At 47.8% G+C, this 25,568-nt stretch overlaps 1 protein-coding gene across 4 annotated transcripts in view; it reads right to left on the bottom strand.

Annotated features, from left to right (window-relative positions):
- Positions 1-25,568, bottom strand: part of MYO1B (myosin IB) — a 1,142,119-nt gene that overhangs the window by 234,935 nt on the left and 881,616 nt on the right. For all 4 annotated transcript variants that reach the window (XM_069615684.1, XM_069615681.1, XM_069615682.1 and 1 more), the window contains exon 21: positions 12,868-12,936. In XM_069615684.1, coding sequence (XP_069471785.1) covers positions 12,868-12,936 — 69 coding nt within the window. The remainder of the gene's footprint in view (positions 1-12,867; positions 12,937-25,568) is intronic.

The raw sequence follows: 25,568 nt of genomic DNA, 5'->3' as shown, positions 1-25,568 counted from the left end.
CTACTCTACTACCATTCTCTACTAAATCACTGCATGAGCTTGCAACCCATCCTACCAAGCAAACTATCTCCTGCTAGTTGCCTTCATGCATCCTTCACTTTAGTACAGTCCTTAATCTCTGTCCCTATTCTTTGCTCTGCATCCTTTTGCTTCCACTCCTTTTCTCTTCTTACTCTGCTCGAACTTCCTCCATGTCAACAAATACTACTATCCACTTATTCAAATGTGCACTTAAGCTCCACCTTTTTAAATCAAGGAACAGCCACCTACCTGCACTTACTCCCACATTTCTCCCCCTCCCAAATTCACTCCAACCGATTGTGCATTCTCCATGTATGATTCACATCAGAACTCCTGTTTGCATAGTTCCTGATTTCTGTACCATGTATTCATCATTACCAACCAGTCATGTTCTCACTAGCTACTCCGCTACTGTAGGGAACGAGTCTCAAGATTGCCTCGACTGAGGATTTTCCTTTCCAAGTGTTTCCGCATGCAACCCTCTGACCCTAAATAAATACAAAATACAAATAATGAAAAAAGCATTTTGGGGTGAGGATGTTTGATGAATCCTGCAGAGTCATCCCTGAACGCCAGCCTAGGCTCTACTCCCATGTGGCTAGGAGAAGGCAGCCCCTACCTGATCCTAACCCTGGGGGTGGAATCAGAAGGGAGTATCACATGGGAGGAGATGCCTGTCATGGGGAAGTGGTGACTCCTTCACGAGAGAAGCAGTATTCATTTCCTTGGCAGGATGAAAGTCCTATAATTTCTAAATATTTAATGGCATGCCGTCATTGCACAAGTCCCTCCCATGAAACTACCCAAGAAACATGTCATGAAAAATCATCTAAAGAAGCATACGGTTTGTGCCTCTGCAGTTCAGGAATTAAATGTGCCATCCATTAATAGTAATGATTTTGTTTTAGGTGGAGGATCTTGCCCCAATGTTAAATCTGAAACATTTAGATATCACCTAACTGTGTTAACTCTCAGTTCACCAATCACTTAAAACGATCAAAGAACAAAAACCACAATGGAATTCAATATCCAGAATGCCTGTGGTACTGGAATGAGGAAGAGGAACTCTGTTACCGAGGATCAGGCGTACCGTTGCACAGAAGGTGCAATCTAATTGTTGTAGTCCAATGCCCCTGAGTGGGACATTTAAACCCAAGATTGGGCTTCAGGAGAAGAGAAGTGTGGCAGGAGTAGTGGAGACAGAAGCAGTTAACAGCCGAAGGAGGAACACCATCTAAAGTCGATGTGTGCAGAGAGAGCGGGCAAGACTGCAAAGCGTATGCAGCAGGAAGCAGCACTGTGGACTGAAATGGGAGAAGAGACCCAGCCGTGTGGGAAACGTGTTCCCAACCCGACAGGTGTGGAATCGGTTAGGCGAGAGGACGTGGACGTGCAGCGGAGCTTCGGAGTAGAGGCTGGCAGAGGGCTGAGGTTGCGCAGAGGCTGGCAGATGAGCGAGCCGAGTGCAGAAACTCCATCAGAGCGGTGGAGATTGAAGTGGAGATGCCACACAACAGGTGAGTTGGCCTGGAGTGAAAGGCAAACCCGGGGCACTCCAAGCAGGACATTTTGCAGAAATTAATGGTTTTGAATAACAAACTAATAATGCAGCAGTACAAGGGTGAAAAGGGCACAATTCCCCCTGTCTGGGATACCAATTTGGGGAAACCTGTAACCCACATTGTCAAGAGACTATCAATGAGGTGACCTTTGTTCAACTCTCCTCGCATGGGATACTGGTGTGGAGAACCTTGAAACCAATATTGCCACTAAGACTGAATGTAGTTGTAGGAGTTTTCATTCTGGAAGGCGAGTAAACCAGGAACGGGATCATAGTAGTTAGTCCTGGCAGGTGAGTATACCCCGAAAGAAGATGAGGTTCTGAAAAGAGTGGCTGTGTCAAAAAGGTGTGCTGGAAAGAACTTGTTAACCTTATTATCATTCTGATAAACTGTTACATTGCCAAAGGCAGCTGCTGTGCTATCCCGACAAAAGTATTTGGGGACCAAGCGCGATATGCTACTAATAGGTTTGCATCTTGAGGAAATCAATTGCTTTGGTTTTTACTGTTTTGTGAAGAGAGATTTGCTTTACCAAAAAAGGATATTGCGGAGAACAGAAAGTGTTTACGAAAGAGACTTTTAATATGCCAAGTGCAAGGCTTCATTGGAATGGGAGGATCTTTTGTATTAAACTAAACAGAGCCTTTTGTATTAAACTGAACAGAGCTTTTTTGAATCAGAACTTTTCCACGGATACTCCTGCATTGATCCAGGGGAAGGTAAACCAACCCTGGTCACAAGGAGTATTTTCAGAAACCTATACGTTTGAACTTTTACACTGTTTGTTGAATTTAAAACAGCCATATATTCCTTGTGTTATTTTGTTTATATGCATTAGTGTGAGGGTCAAGACCTTTTGGACACCAGGTCATCTTTCTTTAGTTTAGCTTACTAGGTAGGGTCATCCTCGTAGGATAGGGAAAGATGGGTGTCCATCTGACCCTTTTCATTTTAATAAATGTCAAACCTTGAGAAAACTATACTTTTGCGTCTGTCTCACATTTCGGACACCCTCACAGATGTCAAAAGCAGAGCTGTGTCTTATTTTGGAGCAGCAATTCAAACTCACCCTATTCAAATGTCTATTTTCTCCAGCCCCTACACGTGACTGATTGGGTACTTTAACCAATTCTCAGGGTAATTGTAGACATCTTGAGGATCACCAACAAGAAGTTCTCATACAGCCATTTCATGGCCTGACTCAATGAGAGTATCTGATGAATGTCTTGTTTTCTCAGAATGTAAGTGGGAAAACATGCGGAAACCGTCACTATTGAAGGGGTGTGCGGAGGCCAGATGGGATAAGTCAAAGATGGTTTTTCATCAGTAGACTAATCCCTCTCTAGATAACGTGATATATTCGTACAAATATAGATCTACTTTTCTTTTTCTCACATTAGGCTTTGTTGGTTTTGAGGGATGGCATTCAGGTAAGGTGGAAACCAACAGCCCCTCCTTCGATGGTCCTTCCACAGGTGGTGACCATTCCCGACCCCATTCTGGGTTTATCATCTCCAGAATGTGCTCTAGCACTTGTGACAAAGCCAATAATTTGTCCCTGTCAAGACGGGATGGGAACCTCTCAGCCGGGGTAGGAGGCTTACCAGGGAGTCCCACGGCCAGTCTTGCCCATAAGGTGGACGGTGGCAGCAGAGATGGCCCCAATTCTTGTCACCTCCCTTGTGATAACATTTTTGTATGCAAATCATACCTTTTGTACAAGATACCTGTCAGGAGTCTCTTTTCCTGACATGGGGAATCCTCAGATGTCACAAACCCTCAACACACACCCAGAGAGCCTGATCAGCCTACAATGCATCAGAGAATCACCCAAAGACACAGGAAGAGCAGAGCCAGCACACATCAATGCAACCAACAAGCAGCACAGAGAGAGCATGCCACAGAGAGGAGGCAAAGTCTTGTGTAGCAGAGCTATGCTGAGGCCAGGAAGCAATAGCAAGTCCACACTGTAACAGGCTGATCCCCTAGAGCACAGGGTAAAGAAGAGAGAAGCATACCCCACATGCACCCAGAGACACTGAACAGGATACCCAAAGCACCAGGATCCCAGAACATTAACATGCAAATTCCACGTCCCATGCTGCCATCCCCGGGACTGGCAGGCCACACAGAAAACGTGTGGTTATCCCCGTTTCAAGGGCTTTCCTTAAACCTACACACCCCGGATAGGAAAAACTAGGCCATATTTATTAGTCATCGTAAAGGTGATCAACCCTCACAGGGGGAGGGGAGATTTAGGCTCAGGACAGGAACTGGGAACTGTGGTTTTTTTGGGTAAGGTCAGAGGTGGTGGGAGAGTGACCAACAGACCAGAAGGAGGAAGGAGGGAGCAGTGGATCGTGGAGAAGATTTGTAGATGTGAGGTATATTAATGAGTGAATGTAGTTCTGCAGTTTGAGTGTGTATTTTTGTGTGGTATTTAGATCAGTAGTGTAAGGAGTGTCTGTGAAGCAACTGTTAAGAGTTTGAAAGAAAGGTGGTTTAGTAGCACTGTGGAGGAGGGAGTAGCATGAGTAGGGAGGAGAGAGTTAGTATTAGAGAGGGAGAAGTATAAAAGTGCAAAGAGGAGTAATATTGAACGGTGAAGGCAGTATCTAGGAGTAATAAGAACATTGTAAGGACAGAGGGGTTGTAGGCGTGAAATGGAGTAGACGAGAAGAAAGTGTAGTATGGGGAAGAGAGGGCGTTTTATGAGGGCAAGAGTGAATCACACTGACTGCAAGGTGCTATCCAAAATCCCATTGGATCACCAACAACTGGGTGGAGTAGGGGCAGCTAGGAAGTCCCTTAGGGAGTCTAGACAGCTCTCTTTTTGTTCATCACTGATAGTACAAGTTGTCATCAGATAGTATATGTCAACCTTCCGTAAGCGCCAACTAGGGTTTATGGATGCCTGGTTTAGGAAGGAGGTTCAACACTAGACTAGAGCGAGGAATGCCATAGGGCCCACAAAAGTTCAAATAATAAAGTATTGAACCACCCTTGAGACACAGGTTGATTCTTGGGCCATCTGTGACAACTTTAATAAACTCCATGATAAGAGATTAACGATTAGTGAAAGTTGGAGCTCCTACAACAGTTGATTTGGACTGTTGTGTCTGTTACAGGGTTCTAGGTTTGTCATCTGAAGATAACTTGCTTTTCATGGACAAATTCTCTCTCGATGAGTGTCTCATGGACGAGGATTTTTGAATTGATAGGGTCATCAGTGATTGTTTTCCAGTTGACTGGGCAAACAGTGGTGATGACTGTGCCATGGATGGGGTGTTGTGCCCCAACAATTAGAGAATAGGTTATCTAGCAGTGGATTTGGTCATGTACTGGCAATTCACTTGACAAAGCGATCACCACACAGAGAATGTGGGCATATGCCCCTTTTCAAAGGTTTTCCTCAAACAGACACCCTGGATGGGAAGGACAGGGCCATATTAGTCATTGGAAAGATGATCAATCCTTACAGTGCGTGGAGGATTTAGGCTCAAGACAGGAACTAGCAACTGTGTATTTTATTGGGTAAGTCTGAGGTGGAATCAGAGTGACCAAGAGACCAGAGGAGAAAGGATAGTGGACAATTGTGGAGAAGATTTGTAGAGGTACATGTACACAATTTCCAGCCTAACTATAGTGAAGTAATCAATGTCAATCAATGAATGACCCAATGCCTTGTGGTTTAGTGCATGAAGAAAAATAGTTTTGAGCGTACAAAATGAGCACCAATCCTTATGTACTTGTTTATAGTGCCTGTTTACCCCCCAGGATTAAGGCGCTCAACAACTGCATAAATAAATTAAATAAATGATAGGAGGATGGAAGGCGTCCTCTTTTTGCCTGGAGTATGCATGGATGCTTAGTCGCTTCTTGCAGACAGCTGTACCGCTCGAATACTCATGTGCCTCGCAGTCAGTGGTATTGATATCCTTAGATGTACAGAGTGTTGACCTTTCTGAAGCAGTATTTAGGGAACAGCTTAATATGTGTCCCTTTCAAATCTTTAATCTCCTTCATCAGAGTGGGGGGGCTCTTCCTACTGGAGAACTTTGTCTTGAAACCATGTCTCTAAAGTTCAGCTGTAGCAATTCTTATTGATTCATCCTCTGAAGATACCAACACCCCTTCACTTAAACAGAGGATAATATGTCCATGTCTATCCTGAATTAGCCTTTGATGAACAAGTTACTTCTTACCTTGTAACGTTCTTTCGACGGGATGTTCCTCCGACGTATTCCTCATCTTAGATATCTCCTTCCAGCTCTGCTGGCCTCAGAAATTTTTTTCTCTAGAGGGCGCTGTGCGTCGACGTCCTCCGAGTCGATGTCCCTCGACAGCCGCCGTATCGACGTCATCCTGCCTATAAAGGCCGCGCGCAGCGTCCGTTGCTCAGTTCAGTTTTGTAGCCCACAATAATACTTTCTGGACTAAACTAATCACTCTGAAGGAGCGTAAGCTGCAACAACAAGGGAAGTAGAACTGCGGGGATGGATGGGAGGGTCGATGAGGAATACGTCGGAGGAACATCCCGTCGAAAGAACGTTACAAGGTAAGAAGTAACTTGTTCTTCGAAGGGATTGTGTCCTCCGACGTATTCCTCATCTTAGATAGGCTCCCATAGCAGTATTCTATTATTGGAGGAGGGAGTACTGACTTCACGCTGTCTTCTATTGATGAATAGAATGCAGTACAGCCCTTCCAAACCTAGTCTCTTGACTGGAGGAGGAATCCAAATTGTAAAATCGTGTAAAGGTATGGACAGACGACCATGTAGCGGCCGCACAGATGTCTTTAACCGGCACGCTTCTTTTGAGGGCCGATGAAGCTGCAATACCTCTGGTCGAATGAGCCCTAAGGTTCTGAGGGGGCTCTTTCCCTGCCAGTTTATAACATTCCAAAATGGCTAGAATGATCCATCTGGAAATGGTCTGCTTAGTCTTATCCTGGCTAGTCTACTGATGTAAAAACTTAAAGCCCTTCTAGGGTCTAGCCTGTGTAACCTCTCTTCCTCTTTCCCCGGATGAGGAGGAGGATAGAAAGATGGTAGGTTAATCTTCTGAGTGATATGGAATTCAGAAACCACCCTTGGGAGGAAATTAGGCTTCACTTGCAGGACAACTTTGTCTTTGTGAAATATTGTGTGAGGGGGTTTACAAGAAAGAGCTTGTAATTCGCTCACCCTTCTAGCAGATGTAAGTGCTATTAATAAAACAGTTTTAAGGGTAAGGAATCTTAACAAACAAGAATGGAGTGGTTCGAAAGGTGTGCCCATCAGGAAAGTTAGTACTAAGTTTAAATCCCATAGGGGAACTTGGAATGGTCTTGGGGGATAAACATTGTTTACCCCTTTAGAAACTGTATTACCAAGGGTAACTTGAAATAGGATGGTTCTTCCGCAGTGCGCTTAAAGATGGACAGCGCTGCGAGATGGCCCTTAATGGTGCCAACTTGAAGGCCTGAATTCGCCAAATATAGAAGGAAGGACAAAACCATTGGTGTACCACATGAAAAAGGGTCGATATTCTGTTCTCTACACCAGCTGCAAAATCTGTTCCAACGGCAGTGGTATAAAGACTTTGTTGCTGGCCTCCTTGCCGAAAGCAACACCTCCATAACATCATCAGGGAGGTCCCAATCCTTGTAGCTCAACCTTTCAGAAGCCAAGCGTGAAGGTTGAGGGTTTTGATGTCTGGATGGAGAACCTGACCTCCCTTCTGTGAGAGTAGGTTCTCTCTGAGTGGAAGTCGAATTGGAGGGCAGATGGACAAGTCTAGAAGGTCCGGGTACCACGTTCTCCTGGCCCAATCCGGGGCAATTAGGATCATGGTTCTCCGGAATCTTCTCAACCTCCTGATCATTTGAGGAACGACAGGGACCGGTGGGAACGCGTACAGAAGCGGAAACTCCCAGTCCACTATGAACACGTCTCCCAGAGCTCCTCTCGGGGGAAATTCCCTTGAGCAGAACAGATCGCATTTCCTGTTGATGCTGGTGGCGAACAGATCCACCTGAGGGGTTCCCCAAAGGGCGAAGATCTCTTGAAGGACTTCCTGAGCTAGTTCCCAATCGTGGGAGACTGTGCTCTGCCTGCTCAGAGCGTCCGCTGTCAAGTTCTTCTCTCCGGCTAGGTGAACTGCCGATAGAGAGATTCCTTCTTGGATTGCCCAAAACCAGAGCTGCATCGCCTCTCTGCACAGGGGTAGTGATCCTACGCCTCCTCTTTTGTTGAGGTAATGCATGGCCACTGTGTTGTCTGTCATTATCAGGACGTTTTTCCCTTGCGCAAGTCTGATGGCTCTCAGCTCTAACAGGTTGATATGTAGTCTGGACTCCGATGGAGACCAACGACCGCTGATGGTCAAGTCGTTGGCGTGGGCTCCCCACCCCGTGAGTGAGGCATCCGTGACTACTGTTATCTCCGGCCAGGGTTGCCAAAACTGTTCTCCTTTCAGAATGTTCTCCTGACAGGGCCACCACTGAAGGTCTCGAGCCACCCTGTTGGGAACCTGAAGAAGATCTGTCATTCTCCCTGAGAATTGTGACCACTGAGTCCTCAGTGCCCACTGGAGGGATCTCATTCTCAGGCGAGCCTCTGGCACTAGGAAAATGCAGGATGCCATGAGGCCTAGCAACCTCAAAAAGTCGAAGGCTGGGAGACGTTGGGCATCTTGGAACTTGGTAACCATCTGTAGAATATCTTGAGCCCTCACCTCTGGTGGCGAGGCTTTTCCCGGGGAAGTGTCCAGGATCGCTCCTATGAACTGGAGTCTCTGCGATGGTATCATTTGTGACTTCTTTAAATTGAGGGAGAAGCCCAGTCTGTGAAGGGAGTGGCACACGTGATTTAGCTGGATCTGAGCTTGTTCCGAAGAGACAGCCCTGATCAACCAATCGTCCAGGTAGAGGTAGACGTGAATCCCTTCCCTCCTTAGACTTGCCGCCACTACCGACATTAACTTGGTGAAGACCCTCGGGGCGGAGGTCAGCCGAAATGGCAGCACTCGAAATTGATAGTGAGAGTTGCCAATTGCGAACCTCAGGTATTTCCTGTGTTTGAGATGGATAGGCACATGGAAATAAGCATCCTGAAGGTCCAGAGATACCAACCAGTCCTGGAACTGAAGAGCCTGGAGGATCTGAGAAAGAGTGACCATCTTGAATTTGTCTTTCCTGAGGAATTTGTTCAATTCTCGCAAGTCCAAGATGGGTCTCAGTCCTCCGTCTTTCTTTGGAATGAGAAAATAAGGGGAGTACCAGCCCTTGTTCCTCTCCGCTACAGGTACCGGTTCTATGGCACCTTTCTCTAGCAGGTCCAAAATTTCCTGCAAGAGGAGCGGATCTGGAGCTTTCTGAGAGTTGATCCCCGGTGGATGACTCTGAGGTATGCGTAGGAGAGGCAGGCAGTAACCTTGGGCAACTGTTTCCAATGCCCAAGCATCTGACGTGATAGCCTGCCATTCCGCCAGATGTTGAGTCAACCTGCCTCCTACAGGTGTCCTGTGAGGGAAGTCCTCAGAGTGGTTTTGGGGCGGCTGATGCGGATGCCGATGGTAAAGAGGCACCTGCTGTTGCTGCGGCTTTTGAATATCTACCCCGTCCACCTCGGGTAGTTCTTCTTTGTCCCCTTTGAGCCGGTCGTCCTCTACCTCTTCCGAATGCGGAGTAGAAGCGAAAGGACTTGCCTCTCGCAGAGGTTCCTGTAGGACGAAAAGGTGTCTGACGGATTGCAGCGCCTAGGGATTTTGCTGCTGCTTTTGAAGTTTGCAGTTTCTCTAAACTGTCACCGGCTTTTTCCCGAACAAAGAAGAGCCATCGAATGGCATGTTCAAGAGCCTGGCTTGCACATCAGGGGCAAAACCGGACTTTCTCAACCAAGCGAATCTCCTGGTTGTTGTACTTGCCGCCATTGCTCTGCTGATACTGTCAGCCGAATCAATGCCCGTCTGGAGGGATTCGCACATAGCGTCTTTACCGTCCTGTATGATATTCAGGAACGCCTCCCTTTCTTCTCCCTCCGGGATGCAGTCAGCCGCTGTAGAAGCACACTCCCAAAGTGTATGGCTGAATCTAGCAAGGGTGCAAGTAGCATTAACAGATTTTAACGCCATGCTAAATGCCGAAAAAACTTTCTTTGCCATAGCATCATATTTTTTATCGTCCCTGTCCTGTGGGACGGTAGGATAAGCCGTCTTGACATCGGTAGAAGATGCTGCCTGTACCACCAGACTTTCTGGGGATGGGTGTTTTGACAAAAACTCCAGGTCTGTAGAGGATACCCTGTATTTTGTAGACAGTTTTTTATTTACTGCCGGGACGACATCTGGGGTTTCCCAGTTCGTCATAATCTTCCTCTGAAGAGCTTTATGAAAAGGCACCACAGGATCCTCCTGTGTGCCTTTGTCAAGAATATCCGTGAGGTCATCTTGTTGGAAAGATTGTGAAGGTGCAGACCACCCCATAAACTCTGTGATTCTGGCCATTAAGGCTCTATAGGGGGTTTCAGCATGCTCCCCCGGGTCTGGCCTAGCAAACTCCACCTCAGGGGAAGTGTCTAACCCACTTGCCTCATGTAAGGAATCATGAAGATCCTTTAACCTGCGTTCTTCAGAGGAAAATTCCTATCTAATTGGGGTTACAGGTCCCTGCAACTCAAATGTGTCTTCCTGTTCACACAATTCACCCTCTTCCATAATTGAGGACATAGTTCTCAATTGTTCTGAACTCATAAAGGGTGTAAATCCCATTTCCAAGGCAGAGGGTGCCGAACTTGTCATAATCGGCCTCGAAAACGTCGATGTCGTCGACGGCTTTGAGCGTGGCCTCGAAAACAAAGGCGGAGGCCTCGATGACCTCGACAGAATTGGGATTCTACTCGACAATCTCGAAGCCATCGTCATCGAGGACCTGGGGATAGTCACTGGGTGTGTCGTGACCGTGACTTTTCTTGGCGTCGACGCCGGTGTTGAAGCTGGCGTCGAGTCGACAGACCCGTGTGTCGAAGGTCCCTTCGACAACGGCATCGAAGACACCGACCTCGGCGTCGACGGAACCTTCGTCGACGGCGTTGACGGAACCATCGAGGAAGGTTTGGAGGTCATAGTCCTACCCGAGGGTTCGAGACGCGCTCGAGAGGTTTCCTTCGCCGGGTACTGCGACTCGCGGTGTTTCTGACCTTCGGGTCTTTCTACCAGAGCATCGCTCTCGGCAGTCTTTTTGCGGAATTCCTCCCATTCAGCCCGGGAACTATGTTTCGTGTGGCAAGGGATTCTTTTTGGCGAATCAGAGGAAGAGGAAGACGGAGAAGGGGATCTTCGACGTCTCCTCTTCGAGTGCTTCGATCTCGAGGAGTGATGGGACCCACTCCGAGACCTGGAGCGCGAATGGTGACGAGGAGACGAATGTCTCGACTTCGTCGACGAAGAAGAAGCTTTAAAAGTCTTACCTTTCTCCAGCTTCCCCCTACGCTCCTTCAGGGCCTTAGCTGTCATGGACATACAGTCCTCGCACTCCGAACAATGGTGTTCAGCTCTCAAACACCACAGACAAACTCTGTGAGGGTCAGTCAGCGACATCTTTTTCCCACAATCTCGGCATTTTTTGAAGCCGGATCGAGGAGTTGTTGGTTCCGACGAAGAAGCCATCGAGTACGGATCGAATAACTCGAGGTAAATAGGTTTAACCTGACAAAACTGAGCAACGGTATTCCGAGGCACTGAGTAAGCGCGGAAAAACTGAACTGAGCAACGGACGCTGCGCGCGGCCTTTATAGGCAGGATGACGTCGACGTCGATACGGCGGCTGTCGAGGGACATCGACTCGGAGGACGTCGACGCGCAGTGCCCTCTAGAGAAAAATGTTTCCGAGGCCAGCAGAGCTGGAAGGAGATATCTAAGATGAGGAATACGTCAGAGGACACAATCCCTTCGAAATAAAGATTTCGATAGAACAGTCCTTGGGAACATGGTCCAGGTGAAAGAAATCAAATGTAATGTGAGTAGACTTTCCCTCGGTCAGACAGAAGGTCCGAGTTCTGGACAAACATGTTCACGGACGACTATAAGCTCATCAAGAGAGAACATATTAGATTGTTCCTCTTAGTAAAAGTGAACAAAGTGTTATTTTAAGAAAAATATGTACGGTACGAGAGTGGTCATTTCCAACTCCACAACAGGAAAGTTCAGAACACACTAGACGTGAAGTTCGATATCTGAAGATGACCTGCTGTTCGGTGCTTACCCTAGCCAATTCTTTGGCTAGGAAGTAAAAGACCCATGATAACATGTATAGACTACTACATTTTACCCCCTCTCTGTTACTACTGTATATACACACATACAAACACATACACAATTTTCAGCCAAACCACAGTGAAGTAATCAATGGCAATCAATTAATGACCCAATGCCTGACAACGTGCAGTTTTGTTCACCAAGAAAAATAATTTTGAGTGCACAAAATGAGCACCAACCCCCAGGAAAAGAAATCAAGACAACTAAATTAAAGAGCTCAAAAATAGTTCTATGGGTCTACACTTTTTATGTCATCCAGGTGCCATGAGAACAGGAATGGAGGAGCTACTTGAGTTTGCAAAGGAATAAATGGGGCCCTAACGAGGGACTTTTTGTAAGGGAGTGCCCAGTCCGTGCAGCAACCTGAGCTTTTGAGCAGCATTAATTTAGATCTTGCCACAAAGAAAAGCAGTGGCCAATATCTACTAATGGAAGACAGCCTGTTGCCAGGGTATCATACCATTTATTTTATGAGGTGCTGCATGTGTGGTTAAGCCACCCACTTGATGACCCTAAAGTTCGGTTTAATGAACATCATTTATTACACACAAGCTGGACATGTTTACTTGATCACATGTATTTACATTATCACCATCATAAACATGGAAAATCCATTACTGTTATAAGAACAATGTGGCTTAAACAGAAACATCTGCAGCCATGAAATCAGTGGGAAACCACGCACCTGTGTCAACAATTGTGTTTTGTGTGCTGCTTCTGCTTAAAAGAGAAAGCAACCTATCAGCCAGATCGTCCTTCCCTTCTCAAAAAAAAAAAGTCCTTCGCTTACAAAAGGTAAATTCGAAATGTACCATTACTGGACTGCTGATGCTTTGCTTAACTCTATGAAGAATCACATGGCACTGAGAACGATTGGATTTCAAAAGAGCTTCAGCAGAACTACTGCAGAGCTTTAGCTATCTGCTGCGGCCTGGTACTAGAGACACACATTCAACCTCTGATAGTTCCTGTGCAGATAAACATACCTTCCATCCTCGGATGTAAGACTGAACAACAATCGTAGAGCTCTTTATCCGTTGGTATTTCTTTTTTTGCTGTATTGAAGAAAATGCACAGTTTAGAACGCTTAAATACATGTTGATCATTAAGCAATTTTTGTGATGACAGGATTAAGGAACACATCTTACCAAATGTTACATACATCAGCAATGAATAACATGGGGTTAATACCACTAGTATTTAGGTCTCGAGTTTTAGATTGTGAAAAGGCCTAAAAGGCCTACCCTGAACAATAGCAGTCTGACTTCACCAACAGGAGACTACATATGCACGCCAGAAAGGGTTATCAAATTCTTACAGGTTTTGTGCTCAGAAATCATAAGCCGTCTAGCACAGCACATACATCTAAGCTCAGGGGTCTGCACCATTTGGCTCTGTAAACTCCCATCAGCCCAAGCAGTAATGCCTGAAAAGCCACAGGTTGCCGACCTCTGCTAGATGCTTAGTAGAGAGTCCAGGCACTGCTTGAAAAAGTAAAGACAGCCAGGCAGACCACAAACACCTTCATATTTGATGGCACTATGGTGCAAAGTTTATCACTGCTGTGCAATCGTATTGCCACCTGCTCCCCACCCTAATCCCCCGGCAATTTTTTTTCAAAATGGTGCGTGTTAGGCAAAGATTGCATGCAGTACCCTTTGGGTGCACTACAACAACCCTGACCTCCTGGCAATAGAAATCCAACCTTTGGTATAAATCTGCACTACACAGGTTGGTAGCGTGTGGAGCAACCATGCTCATCTCAGAGGGGTCAATGTGAGCTGTAGGGGAGTTACACAGAGATTCACATTGGCAAGTATTCAAATAAACTCGTACACACAAGGTTTCTTGATAAAACAATTATTAATGAATTTATCAGTCAGTCAGAATAAGCCTTCTTCAGAAGGGAGCACTATAAACCATCACACAAATATACTTCAAAAAATACACACTCTTAGTTATCTAAAACAGCAAATACCCATTTGGGATGACACACAGGCACTACCTACACCCTCAGGTGACTTCAATAGCTAGGGTGCTGCTTGCATTAACATATTATTGTTGCAATTAGAATAGTCTTGGGAGTACTGTTAAAGAGAAGAGAGTTCAGAATAATATAGTATTCACACAGTTATACTCAAGTAGATAAGTACTTTCAATACAATCCCCCCAATGCAATGTCAGTTAACCCTTTCCTGGAAGAACGGCAAAACACAAGCAGAAGAGAGAAGAGTCATTCAGGGAGCCAGGCCAGCCAATGTTAAGTTAGCAAAAGTCAAGGTGAACTGAAGCACTTCTTGCAGGTAAGTAGAAAGTATTTTCCAATGTTTAAAAAGTCTTGGTAGAATAGAAGAAAATCAAAGTAGGGTTACAAGCTGATTAGGCTTATGAAGTAAAGAAGCTGCAAGCAACTCTACACATGCAACCAAGAAAGTCTCCAACGAGGACAAGTGACGCCCAACAAGAGGTAAGTTCAAACTTTACAGTACCTTTCAGGTTGAAGAAAAAGTGCAGCAGATGACTTCTGTTCCTGTGCAGCTCTGCAGATATCTCTGTTCCTGGGCCTCAATTGTGGCGACAAGAGGGAGGATTTCTGGGGACTCCTGCACTGCACTGGGACGCACACCGCTCGCAACCTGCAAACTTCAAACAAGTGGCTGTTCGGTGTTTCAGCTCCTCGCGTCTACCGCAAATAGCAACACTGCGGTTCCTGTCTGTCAAGATGGGCTTTCCTTGCTTCTGGGGTCCCGCCCTCTGTCAGGCTCGGTCAGTCCTGCTTCCTGGGAGTCCGGAGGATCTACCTGGGGGCTCTTGGCCATCTTAAAAGCAACGCACACAAACTGGTGTTCCTCTCCCTGGCTATCCGGTTCCAGCAGCGACTGCAGTGGATACTCGACCAGCGTTGAGAGGAAGTCCAGGTGGCTTACTTCGGAGTTGATTGGTCCCACCAACTCAAAGGGAGAAGTCGTCCTTGCAGGAGCTTCTCCGTCAATACGAATTTGGAGTTTCAGCAGAGCTTCACCAGGCAAACCAATGGTCTGAGTTGCAACAGATGTCCTCTTCAGGTTCTTCTTCGGATTACTTCATCCAGTGGTTGACTCTGCCTTCCAAGCCAAAAAGCCTCCCATTCATTCCAGCCTAGCTGTCAGTCACCCAGCAGGTTGGCTGTCCTTGCCGGACAGCCAGCCGGCCAATCACCTAAGAGTGCATTCTTGTCTCCTAGGAGACTAAGCACAGGAGTTTCAGGCACCTCCCTCACTTCCTGCCCCCGCTAGACACCCTGGAGCCAGAGGGGGATTTCACGTCTGAAGCCCTCCAAAGACAAAATGAACAAAGGGACCAAAGCTGGTTTGGCGCGCAGAGTAAATCTCAAGAAGGACCTTCCCACAAAGAAATGCGAAAAAAGACGACCAGGCCCATTTTGACAAAAATGGCACCCATGGTTGTTTTACCGTGGCTGCGAACACAGACCGCGGTAAAATCCCATAATGGTAGTAAAAAGTAAACGATTGCCACAAGCCATTCAGTGAGGGAAGGGTAACATCAAAATGTTACATGAGAAGCTAGACAAAGAGGATACCAAGTAACCCCTCCAGCACCCTATTGTAACATAGTGTGTGCTTGGTCTAGAAAGTTACAAATGTAAGTAAAGTCAATTTCACTTTACTGCTCTCGAAAACAATAGTTTATCCCAGAAAAGGTATTTAAACCTTTGGGAAATCTGAAAGACTTCACTGTGTCACTGCAATGAAGGTGCTGTGTGACACAATGTAAAAGATGCTGCCTATGGAGTTTGTCAGAATCCACAACCAAAAGAAACACAGTGTACAAGATCACATGAGACAGTGGGAAAAAGGGTCTCACTCTCTCCACGTTAAAAAAATGAAGTCCTCAAAATCCAGCAAAGTTGCTGGGGGTCTCCAAGGTAGAGGGAATTAGCACATTTCTGATAATTTTCCCTAACAATGCACAATGCCATAGATTAAGTGAAAACGGTAGATGTTACAATACAATTTTTCAGTGCAACTGATCAAGAATGTGGATGGTCACGTTTCCCAAATTAAGGGGAAGAAATTAGACTCACAAAGAACAATGTAAATTAACTGGAACCATTCATATGGAATTGAGCTCTACATGGTGTGACCGGGTCAGTGACATGACCCTCTCAAGTGGGGTGGTGACATCTCTCAATCTGGGGCAGGAGTCCTATTAGGGTGTTTCCCAGAGCCAGTCCTGTTCCAGAGACAGTGTATGGGGGTTGGGATGGCCCCAGTCTCTCTGCCTTCTACTTGTGTCTGGCTAAGTGACCTGAATACCAACTTTTCTTGCCCCATACCTGTGATGGACTAGGCTAGCCAGTCTTCCTTTTTGTCTCGTAGGACTACATCACCCAGAAAGCAGTAGAGAAAAGAGCAAGCAACCCAACCAGGAGCACCGGCGATAAACTGCAAGACCACAGAGTGAGCCACACGTCAACTCGACAACCCAGACTCTCGATGTGACGGACTGAAAAATTGACTGTACCTTCAGCAGGACCAAACTGGCAATGCAGACGCTGCATTTTTTCTGGTCTCAGAATCTGGAATTGACTATAATAATTATACTTTGAGCAGGACACTAACCAAAGACCAGAGGGGAGAGGAGGAGAAAGGGGACAGGATCGGAGAGGAGCGAAACAGAGAGGGGGGAATAGTTGCGGAAAGATGGTACAGTAGTAGAGCAGAGAGTGAAGGAAAGTAGAAGTATAAAGGAGGATATCGGGGCGACAGTGATAGGAAGAACGAGAAAGAGAAGGAGGGGTGGGAGGAAGAGGGGGGAGAGACAGTAGAAGGTAGATAGAGGAAGGACAGAACACCAGGACGAGGTGTACAAGAGCATGTAAAGAAAGGATCATGTGAGACTTGGGTGATTGGAAGGCAATTCTTCTTGGTAACATTCATATTGTTGGACTCAGGTTAAGATTCACACAGATTGTTCATAGAGGAAGTGAGATAGAGGAGGTGTTTGCCTTTAGACATCACCATTGGGTAGTAAGTGAATAGGCAGTAGGGGTCATCAACCTCTAGTGACCGTTTTGGGGAATAGGGACGGCTAGGATAGGGAGGAACCTGGCCAGGTGAGACAAGAGAGTGAAAGGGAACCCGTTCTCAATAATTTCAATAAAAACCATTGCATGGTCTTTGAGAGTTGGTATGCCCTTGCCGTCTGTGACAATATCTATAGCAAAAGAAAAGGAGTGGATAATCAACCTGGTCAGAATAAGGATATCGCAGTCTATAGAATATTCACAGAAGCTGTGGTGATGGAAAGTGACAAGGTCAAAGAGAGTGAATATTTAGTTAATGTTTAAAACTGGAGAAAGACGTGCAATCATCTGGAGAGGGTTCATATATGTAAAACAATTACATAGCATCATGCATGTAAGGATAACACACAATGGCCCTCATTACGACCCTGGCGGAAAGTGACTGACCGGACCGCCACAGCGTAAATAGCGTTTCCGCCATTGCACGATGGAGCAAAGTGCGGCCCATTCCGACCCATCGGGCACGAGCACCACGCCATGGCGGAAGTGCAAAGTCCGCGATGGCGGAAATGACCCCAAAACGGCCCACACCGCCGCCGTACGGCGCCCCAGGTGCAATACCACCACCCATCATAGCGGACACCGCAGTGAGCGCCAACCGTAAAGTACGGCGACCGTAAATATACGGAAACGGAAGTAAAAACATGGGCCCGGAACGGGAAACAACACCCCGTACACCTATAAAACCACAAAATACACACAACCACTAAAAACACCACCCTGAGACACATCCCAACCCGTCATCCACCCTAGTGAAACCAAGAAAAATGGGAAAAGTAGCGAAGAAAGCGTGCGACCGCAAGCGGCAGGTCCACTTCTCCCGTGAGGAACTCACCGTGCTAACAGAGACCCTCCAGGAGAATGCCGCCGCCGCCGTCTTCTCCACGCAAATGACCAGGACGGCACTTGCGAACAAGAAGGCCATATGGGCCCTGGTGGCACAGCGGGTAAGTGCGGTGGGGACCGCACCCCGCAACCCACAGCAATGCAGGAAGCGGTGGGACGACCTGCGGATACGCGTCCGTAGCATACTTTCTGCCAACCGCAACATTGCCACAGCCACCGGGGGAGGGTCGGAATCACCCATCAAGCTGACCCCCTGGGAAGAAATCTGTGCCTCCACCATTGGAATGGAGAGCATAGAGGGAGTCGGAGGGATGGAGAAAGGAGTGCAGACATCCGGAGAATCAGGTAGGTGGCCCAAATAAAACCATGCCAAAACCACAATGTACAATCATGTGAAGTACCACGTGCCCACATAGTGCAACAGAAACACATGGCCAGGAGAACGTCCACACACATTGGCCTGATAGCGCACTTTAAAACCACAATAAATACATAAATAATTAAAAACCCCAATAACACCCACTACACGTGCAGCAGGCACACCCTAACTGCAGGCTGCCAAACAACTGCACCCTCACTCCACACACAAATGAAAGCACCTCCAAGGCCCCGACCCAAATCACCCTCAGGTACCACCCCAATGCATGTGATACATTGCCATTCCAATTCCCACAGACCCATCAATAACGCTCGCCCTCCTTTACTCCACCACAGGGTCCGATCCAAACGACGAGCTCCAGGACACCCCTACCAGCACACCTGCAAAGAGGGCCAAGACCGACGGCCAAAGACCCTCCACCTCAGCTGCACGCATCAAGACACGGCAGCAGCACATATCAAGTGGCAGCACACAGGAGGGAACATCAACAGGCACCCCAGCAGCCAGCATGCCCACAACAGCACCACCACAGGTCCCCCCAATGGATGCCACAGAAGGCACTGCTTCTGGTGGCAGCAGCACCATAGGTGACACCCCATTAATGGCAGCATGCTCCGACACAGAAGACGGGGATGTCGAAGTCGGATCCATCCATGACCTGTCCCAATCCCCCTGTCTGTTCCATCCCGTACACCATGAGGATACCACGCAGGGGCACCCACAAGACGACGACTGGCCATCCCCCACAAGCCCTGTGGCAGGGCAACATGAGGCGAACAGCCCCTCTGTGACACCACCGCAAATGGCCATGGCCCAGCAGAGGCAACAGTCCCTCGACCAGTTAATCGTGCAACAGCAGCAACTGGCCACGCTCCTCAAGGACCATGCCGATGGATGTGGGGGCACTAAGGCAGACATAGAAACATCAACTGAGACACTTAGGGCACAAATCGAGAGTAGCACCGAGAGCCTGAGAGTCCAAATGGAGAGTAGCACCGAGAGCCTGAGAGTCCAAATGGAGAGAAGCACCGAGAGCCTGAGGGGGGAACTGCATGCGACGTCCAAAGACGTATGTGCCGAACTTGCCGCAGTGCGCCGTGTGCTCACTGAGCTCTCACAAACCCTTAGGGACATGCATGGACGTGAGCAGGCAGAGACATCATCCGTTGCAAGTTCCGTCCAGGGCAGCCCCCAACGTAGATCTGGGAGGAACCTGCGCTCCACAGGCAGGGGTGCCCCTGATACCCGCAGAGGGGGCTTGCAATAGCGACTGCCCACTGACAATGAGCATCTTTGGACACTGGTGTTCGGGGGGGAGGTAGGAGGGTGGAGGGGGTGTGTTGGGCTCTCTTGGGTGGCGGGTCGATAGGGTGTTCCACATGATATCACATATGCCATAAACAATGCACGATCAAACAATGAGATGTGTGGACAATGATCTTTGTGTACTAGGCCATCATAGGCGTACAGTCCATATTGTGCATGTACCAGACACACACAGTGCCACGAGTCCCGTGTCCATGTATCAGCCACCAGGCGTGAGTGCTAGAAGCATGCATCTATGAGATGCTGACGAATTTCACGGCCCTCCTGTGCCTCGCAGACTCCTTGAGGTGCTGCCACATCCCCACCCTCATCATGACCATCTTCAGGTGCTTGCAGTTCTGCGTCAGGGGGCATGGGCACATTTCTACGTACGCACATGTTGTGGAGCATGACACATGCCATCACCATCTTTGCAACCTTCTCATGGCGGTACAGGAGTGCCCCGCCAGACCTGCTGAGGCACCGGAAACGGGTCTTCAGTAGGCCGAATGCCTGTTCAATGACTACACGGGTACGTGAGTGGGCATGGTTGTAGTCCTCCTCATGCTGGTCCCGTGGGTTCCGGACTGGTGTGAGGAGCCATCTCTTCAGTGGATATCCGGCATCACCTGTATGTGGACGATAAACGAATTATGTGGAATGCCATTGCTACGTACGCACCCCTCCCCCCCTTCCTGCCAGGTCATTGCCGCATCACATACCCCACATCATCATGCATGAAATGAGACTCACAGAGTAGCCAGGATCTGTTCCCTGCGTGTCGCTCCATGTAGCGTGGTATTGTAGAGTTCCTCAAGACCATAGAATCATGGGTTGATCCAGGGAATCGGGCACAACAATGTGTAATGATCCTGTTGGAGTCACACACCATTTGTACATTCAGTGAATGAAATTGTTTTCGGTTGCGGTACTGGGCCTCCATGGCATGTGGGACGACCAATTCCACATGGGTGCAGTCGATGGCACCAATGCAACCCGGTATGCCGGCAAGTGCATGGAATCCCACTTTTGTGTTGGTAACTTCCTGCTCCGAGCGTGGTAGAGAGATGTAGTCGTCTGCGTGCTGCAGGAGGGCATCGAGCACTTGCAATAGTGTCCGTGAGAACAGTGGCTGAGAAATGCCATGCAACTGTCCGACTGTGTGCTGGTAGGTGCCTGTGGCCAGGAAGTGGAGTACAGACACCACCTTCAGTAGGGGTGGGATGGCGGTTGGGCTATCTATCATGCTGACAAGGTCAGCCTGTGTCATGTCCACAATGGCGGCTATGGTGTCCCGGTCCAAACGGTAGAGGGTGTGGATCTGCTCATCAGTGAGGTTGAACGGATGTGCTCGGAGGCGTGGGATTGCGGGCTGCCGGCGTGGTGGTAGTGGCTGTGCTGGCGGCCCTTGCTGGCCATGCCTTGCCCTCCTCCTCCTCCTGCATCTCCTCCGTGCGGCCGGTTGTAGTTGGTGTTCGTCTTCTTCTTGGAGTTGGAGTACTTGCAGTGCTATCAGGTCCCCCAGGGCCAACATCGCGAGTCCGGCCGGTAGCATTTCGGAGTGGTTGTGGGAGGAGACTGGGCGTGCAATTTATGTGTTTTCAGGCTGTATGGCCTCCACCTGTGGTGATTCATTCCACCTGTGCAAGCTGCTCTCCCCTTTGGGCGAGCACGTCCCGCACACAACGCTGCAATTCGAGGAATGGCATCTTGCTATTACAATCATGTATTAGTACCCGATGGCCGTGTAACATTGGTTGATATGTTCATTCGGCTATGGTCCCATTGTTTCACATGCATTCTTTGCAGTCGCGAACAGACTTGTGAAGGGTCAGTGGAACGTAGTACTCGAGTAACGGTGGGCCCTCATGCATCACTGTACCGGCGTTCCATTTGTGAGTGAAGGCAGTTGCCATTTTCACACACAGCCGCACTAGATGGATTAATTTGTGGTTTCAAGCGGCCACAGATGCCTTTTCGACGTGATGTTGCAAATGAGGAATTCGGAGGGCGGCGCTTTCGGTTTTCAGCTAGCGGCGAGGAGATGCCCACAGGTCTGACTGCAAATATAACGTTCTATTGTTCAGTGTCCTTGGGACAGGGGCCATGGCGAGGATGCAATGATTGATATGAATAGTTTGGGATGCGCAATAGCGAAGTGGATGATGAGGCCGGACGTTCCCAAATACATGTTACTTCACAACACTGGAATTACGGGCTGGGGCACAGTGGATTTTGCAGGCTGCATAACGCACAGACTCAATGGAATTCTCACATGTTATGTGAGTATGGAAACAGGCGCTATCATTACGGGATGAGGGAATGATGAATGGATGCATGGGCAGATGATTTGATACGGTGTTTGCCATGTACAGGGCTTCTTGGAATCTGTCCGCCTCCCCTGCGCTATGTGATGCAGGGCTGCCATAGTGGGACCATCGTCTATCTGGCCTTGTTGAGCCCTCCCTGTCTCGACGCGCCTTCAGACACTTGTGTCCATGCACGTTACCAATCCCATCTGATGGATTCTGTTTTCACAGACGCATGCACAGGTACACTCGTTTGTGATGGTGTGTTCACCTCGATATGGATAGTTATGAGTCGCAAGTGGTTTTGGGGTGGTGATGATCCTTTGGAGTGGGCTAGCATGCATATGGCTGTGGATCTAGTGTGATCATTGAAGTGAGTTGTTCGAATGTAGTTCTGATGGCCATTCTATTCTTTTTCTTTTCTTTTGGTTGACAGGTATCTCCTCCCCTTTTGCCACTGCCATCTGTATGCCACTCCTGCAGATGGGTTTTACTCCCGACACCTGCTGCTTCGTGTTAATCAGTGGAGCAGCATTACGATCTTATGGGACGATCACCAATGGGCCACATGCCCTTACGCAGTACTAGTGGCTCGGAGCAACATTTCGGCCTTTCAGCTGGACTAGTGCCTCCCTATTGGGACGGCCCTGCGGTTCTAGGCGCTTCCATGTTGCCTTTTCGTACGGAATGTAGCCCCTGTGTACCATGAGGGAACAGGGCGTCACACAGGAAGTAGCTGGTCATTTCTTGCGGATGCAGCCCACAATGGTGAAATGTGTTTTGGAGTTCATGGCCTAATGGCTGTATGGGCTTGGTGAATCTGTTGTGCATTAAATTTCTATTCTGATATGGGCCGTGTAGCATTCTTCTTTGCAAGTGATGTGGCATATTCCTATTTGGGGAGCGATGTATTGTGAGGAGATCTGCATTGGGTTCCAGCTTCGGAGTATAGTTGCGTGGTACTGTGCTGGGCGCGTTTGCCTACGAAGCCCAGTGAGGTCAGGGGTGAGGGCTGCCAATATGACTGTTTGGATGATGTCATGCTCAGGGGCGGGGGGTAGGTTTTGTGTAACAGATGCCGGTCAGCCAGGTGGATTGGTGGAATGATGTGATTATCGGAATATTGCTGGTCACAGGTGCCTGTGTTTGCGTGCGTTTCTTGGTGGGAGACTGGGGTCATGTCCATTGGTATAGCTTCTGTATTCGTGCCATCTGTGCCCTGCAGCTCCCATTGGCCCCTCTTGTGATTCTTTTGTTCGTTGGCATGCATGGGTGACTTGTACATTTCACTGGTTGCATTGTGACTTCGTTGCACCTACGGGGAGTTGTACTATGTGGCCAGGGAGCGGTGTACAGGCACTCAGTGGGGCCGTTTACGGTTGATTCGCGATGCCGTACTTCTCACCATGGCGGAATGGTACTTTCCGCCGTGCTTGATGGCGTTAGGTACATGTCCGCTAGGGTCGGAATTCGCGTACCCTTGCGCCATGGTGCTAATTACGGTTTGGCATGGCGCGCGCGCGCGTACTTGGTGCAGTTAGCGTTGGCGTTCACTACGGTGTCGCTAATGGCATCGTACTTTACGGTGACGGGTCATAGTCGCACCGAGCGCTATTCGATGGCGGTATTGCATTTCCGCCATCGTTTTTCGCTTTCCGCCAGGGTCGTAATGAGGGCCAATGTGTGTTACTTTACTTGGATTTCCTTTACTTTTTCCACTTGACTTTACCATGGTTTCCTAGTTATTGGAAAGGATGCAATCAACATTCTGGCACAAGGAATGAGAGTAACCCATGGAACAATAAAAAACACCATGCATTTTAATGTACAATGTATGCATATAAATAGTTATGCACCTGGCACTGTGCATTATTTATGTGCAAAGTGCTTATGCATATAATGCACCCCCTAGGACCAATCACATGCCAGTGCGGCTTCTGTCTAGCACATATTACACAAGAAATTGGGCACAACATAAGTCACACCACAGACTTTGGATCCACAGGGCATCAGTGAAGGGGATGCATTCTCAAACGTCCGCCCCAACACAAAGGTCTGTCTAATCCCTTCTTCGCTATAGTGAAATTATAGGCCAGTTTACTGGCTGGTCATAAAATAAGCACAAATTCGGAATAGCTTGGGACAGCACTCTTTAAAGAAGGCCATTGCTCTACACGCCCGATTTCAGAAATGATTAAAAGAAATAATTTGCAGTATGCTAAACTCTAATGAACTCCAGCCCACAGCAGGCTCAGGCTGGCCTATAGGGCAATGCCGAACCAAAAACATCAAAATGCTAGCGTGGGTCACTTTTTGGGACAATGTGGGCCAGTTTGGTAAGTTACTTCACTATGCATCTGGTAGTTTTGACCAGTGTTGCTGAATAATATTCCTTAAAATGCACAATTTGCATCCCATGTCATCAAACTATTCAAACAGTGTGTCACGCAATGAATTGCCATTTGCAACTGTGGGCCACTTTTTCCATTGGTGTCCGAGGCATTTTAAGCCCTAGTGCGACCCTGGCCCACAGAAATGTATGTGCTTGGTAAACCTGGAGCTGGTATTTCAGCAATAGCTTAATAGGAGTCACTATGCATTTGTAGTACATTCCTTGCTGCTTTATTTGGTACATGGAAAAGGTGATCAGGGAGATGGGATTGGTAGCTAACCCAGCGTTAATATTGTAGACTGTGTGGCCAATGGCCAGGTGGTTGGCATCCACAGGTTTGTTTCTGGAAAGGGACCCACTTGTTCTCTCTCTCCATTTAATCTTAAGGCGTTGCTGTCATGAAAGCTAGATTCAGGTCATGCAATGCGGATAGCTTGAATCAGGCTACTGCTAGGTGTGAATACTGGCCTTACAAGGCTCATTTTAACGTGGACTGCAAGAACTCCATGCAATGCAGAAATGTCAGAGACATCAGAAAGAGTTGTTAAAACTGAAAATAAACTTGGTTAGCTACTGGTGAGGAACCTATATTATGCTAGCACATAGAGTAGTTAAGACAAATTGTGTATGAGGGTTTCAGATCATAGTATTTCCGAATAACTTTTGAAACTTCATTGGACAATTCTAAAACGATGCCAAAAAATGTTTTGGATGAATGCACCCCACATGGACAATTCCAGAATAGTTCATGTAAGGCTTCATATTTTAAAACCCCAACAAATTGTGGATGCTTGTGGTCTTGTGCAGAAGTGATGTGACCAAGCAGTTCAGGCTGGCCTGCCCCTTTTGGGGTGGGAGAAAGCCTGATTTGCATATGGGCTTTCCCCTTTTGTAATGGTTTGGCAGACAAAGAGCGATGGTCTGGAGGGTTGCTCAGATCAATGCCAGAGGTTAAGATGAATTCTAAACCTTCCAGCCAATGCTTATTCTTTTGCTGGAGTATGGTCCACCCAGCTTGAAGGTGTATCGAGGCAATGAAACAGGGTTCCAGCTGCTTGTAGACTTCAGAGTTGCCGAGAAGCCCAATCCAGTCCACAATGTTATCTAGCACCTACATGGGGTCCATTACCTCCAGTGAGCATGAACATTTTTCCAGTGCACAGGTAGCAGAGAAGTATTATCCAAAGCAGTGTACCTCCCAAAACTCCCCAGAATGTTGCCTGGGGATGGTTAGGAAGCAGACCCTGTCTCTTGCCTTGGATGCCTTCTGTCCTCACCTGTATTGCAGAGGGCTTTGGAACAGATTGTACAGGGGTGATGTGAATCCTTTTTGTGAAAGATGAGTCAACTAAGGAGGGAGTGCCCCTCCT

This window comes from Ambystoma mexicanum, chromosome 9 (assembly GCF_040938575.1).
Source record: "Ambystoma mexicanum isolate Mex_15411 chromosome 9, UKY_AmexF1_1, whole genome shotgun sequence".
NCBI classification, from domain to species: Eukaryota; Metazoa; Chordata; class Amphibia; order Caudata; family Ambystomatidae; genus Ambystoma; species Ambystoma mexicanum.
This window is presented reverse-complemented; position numbering and strand designations above follow the sequence as displayed.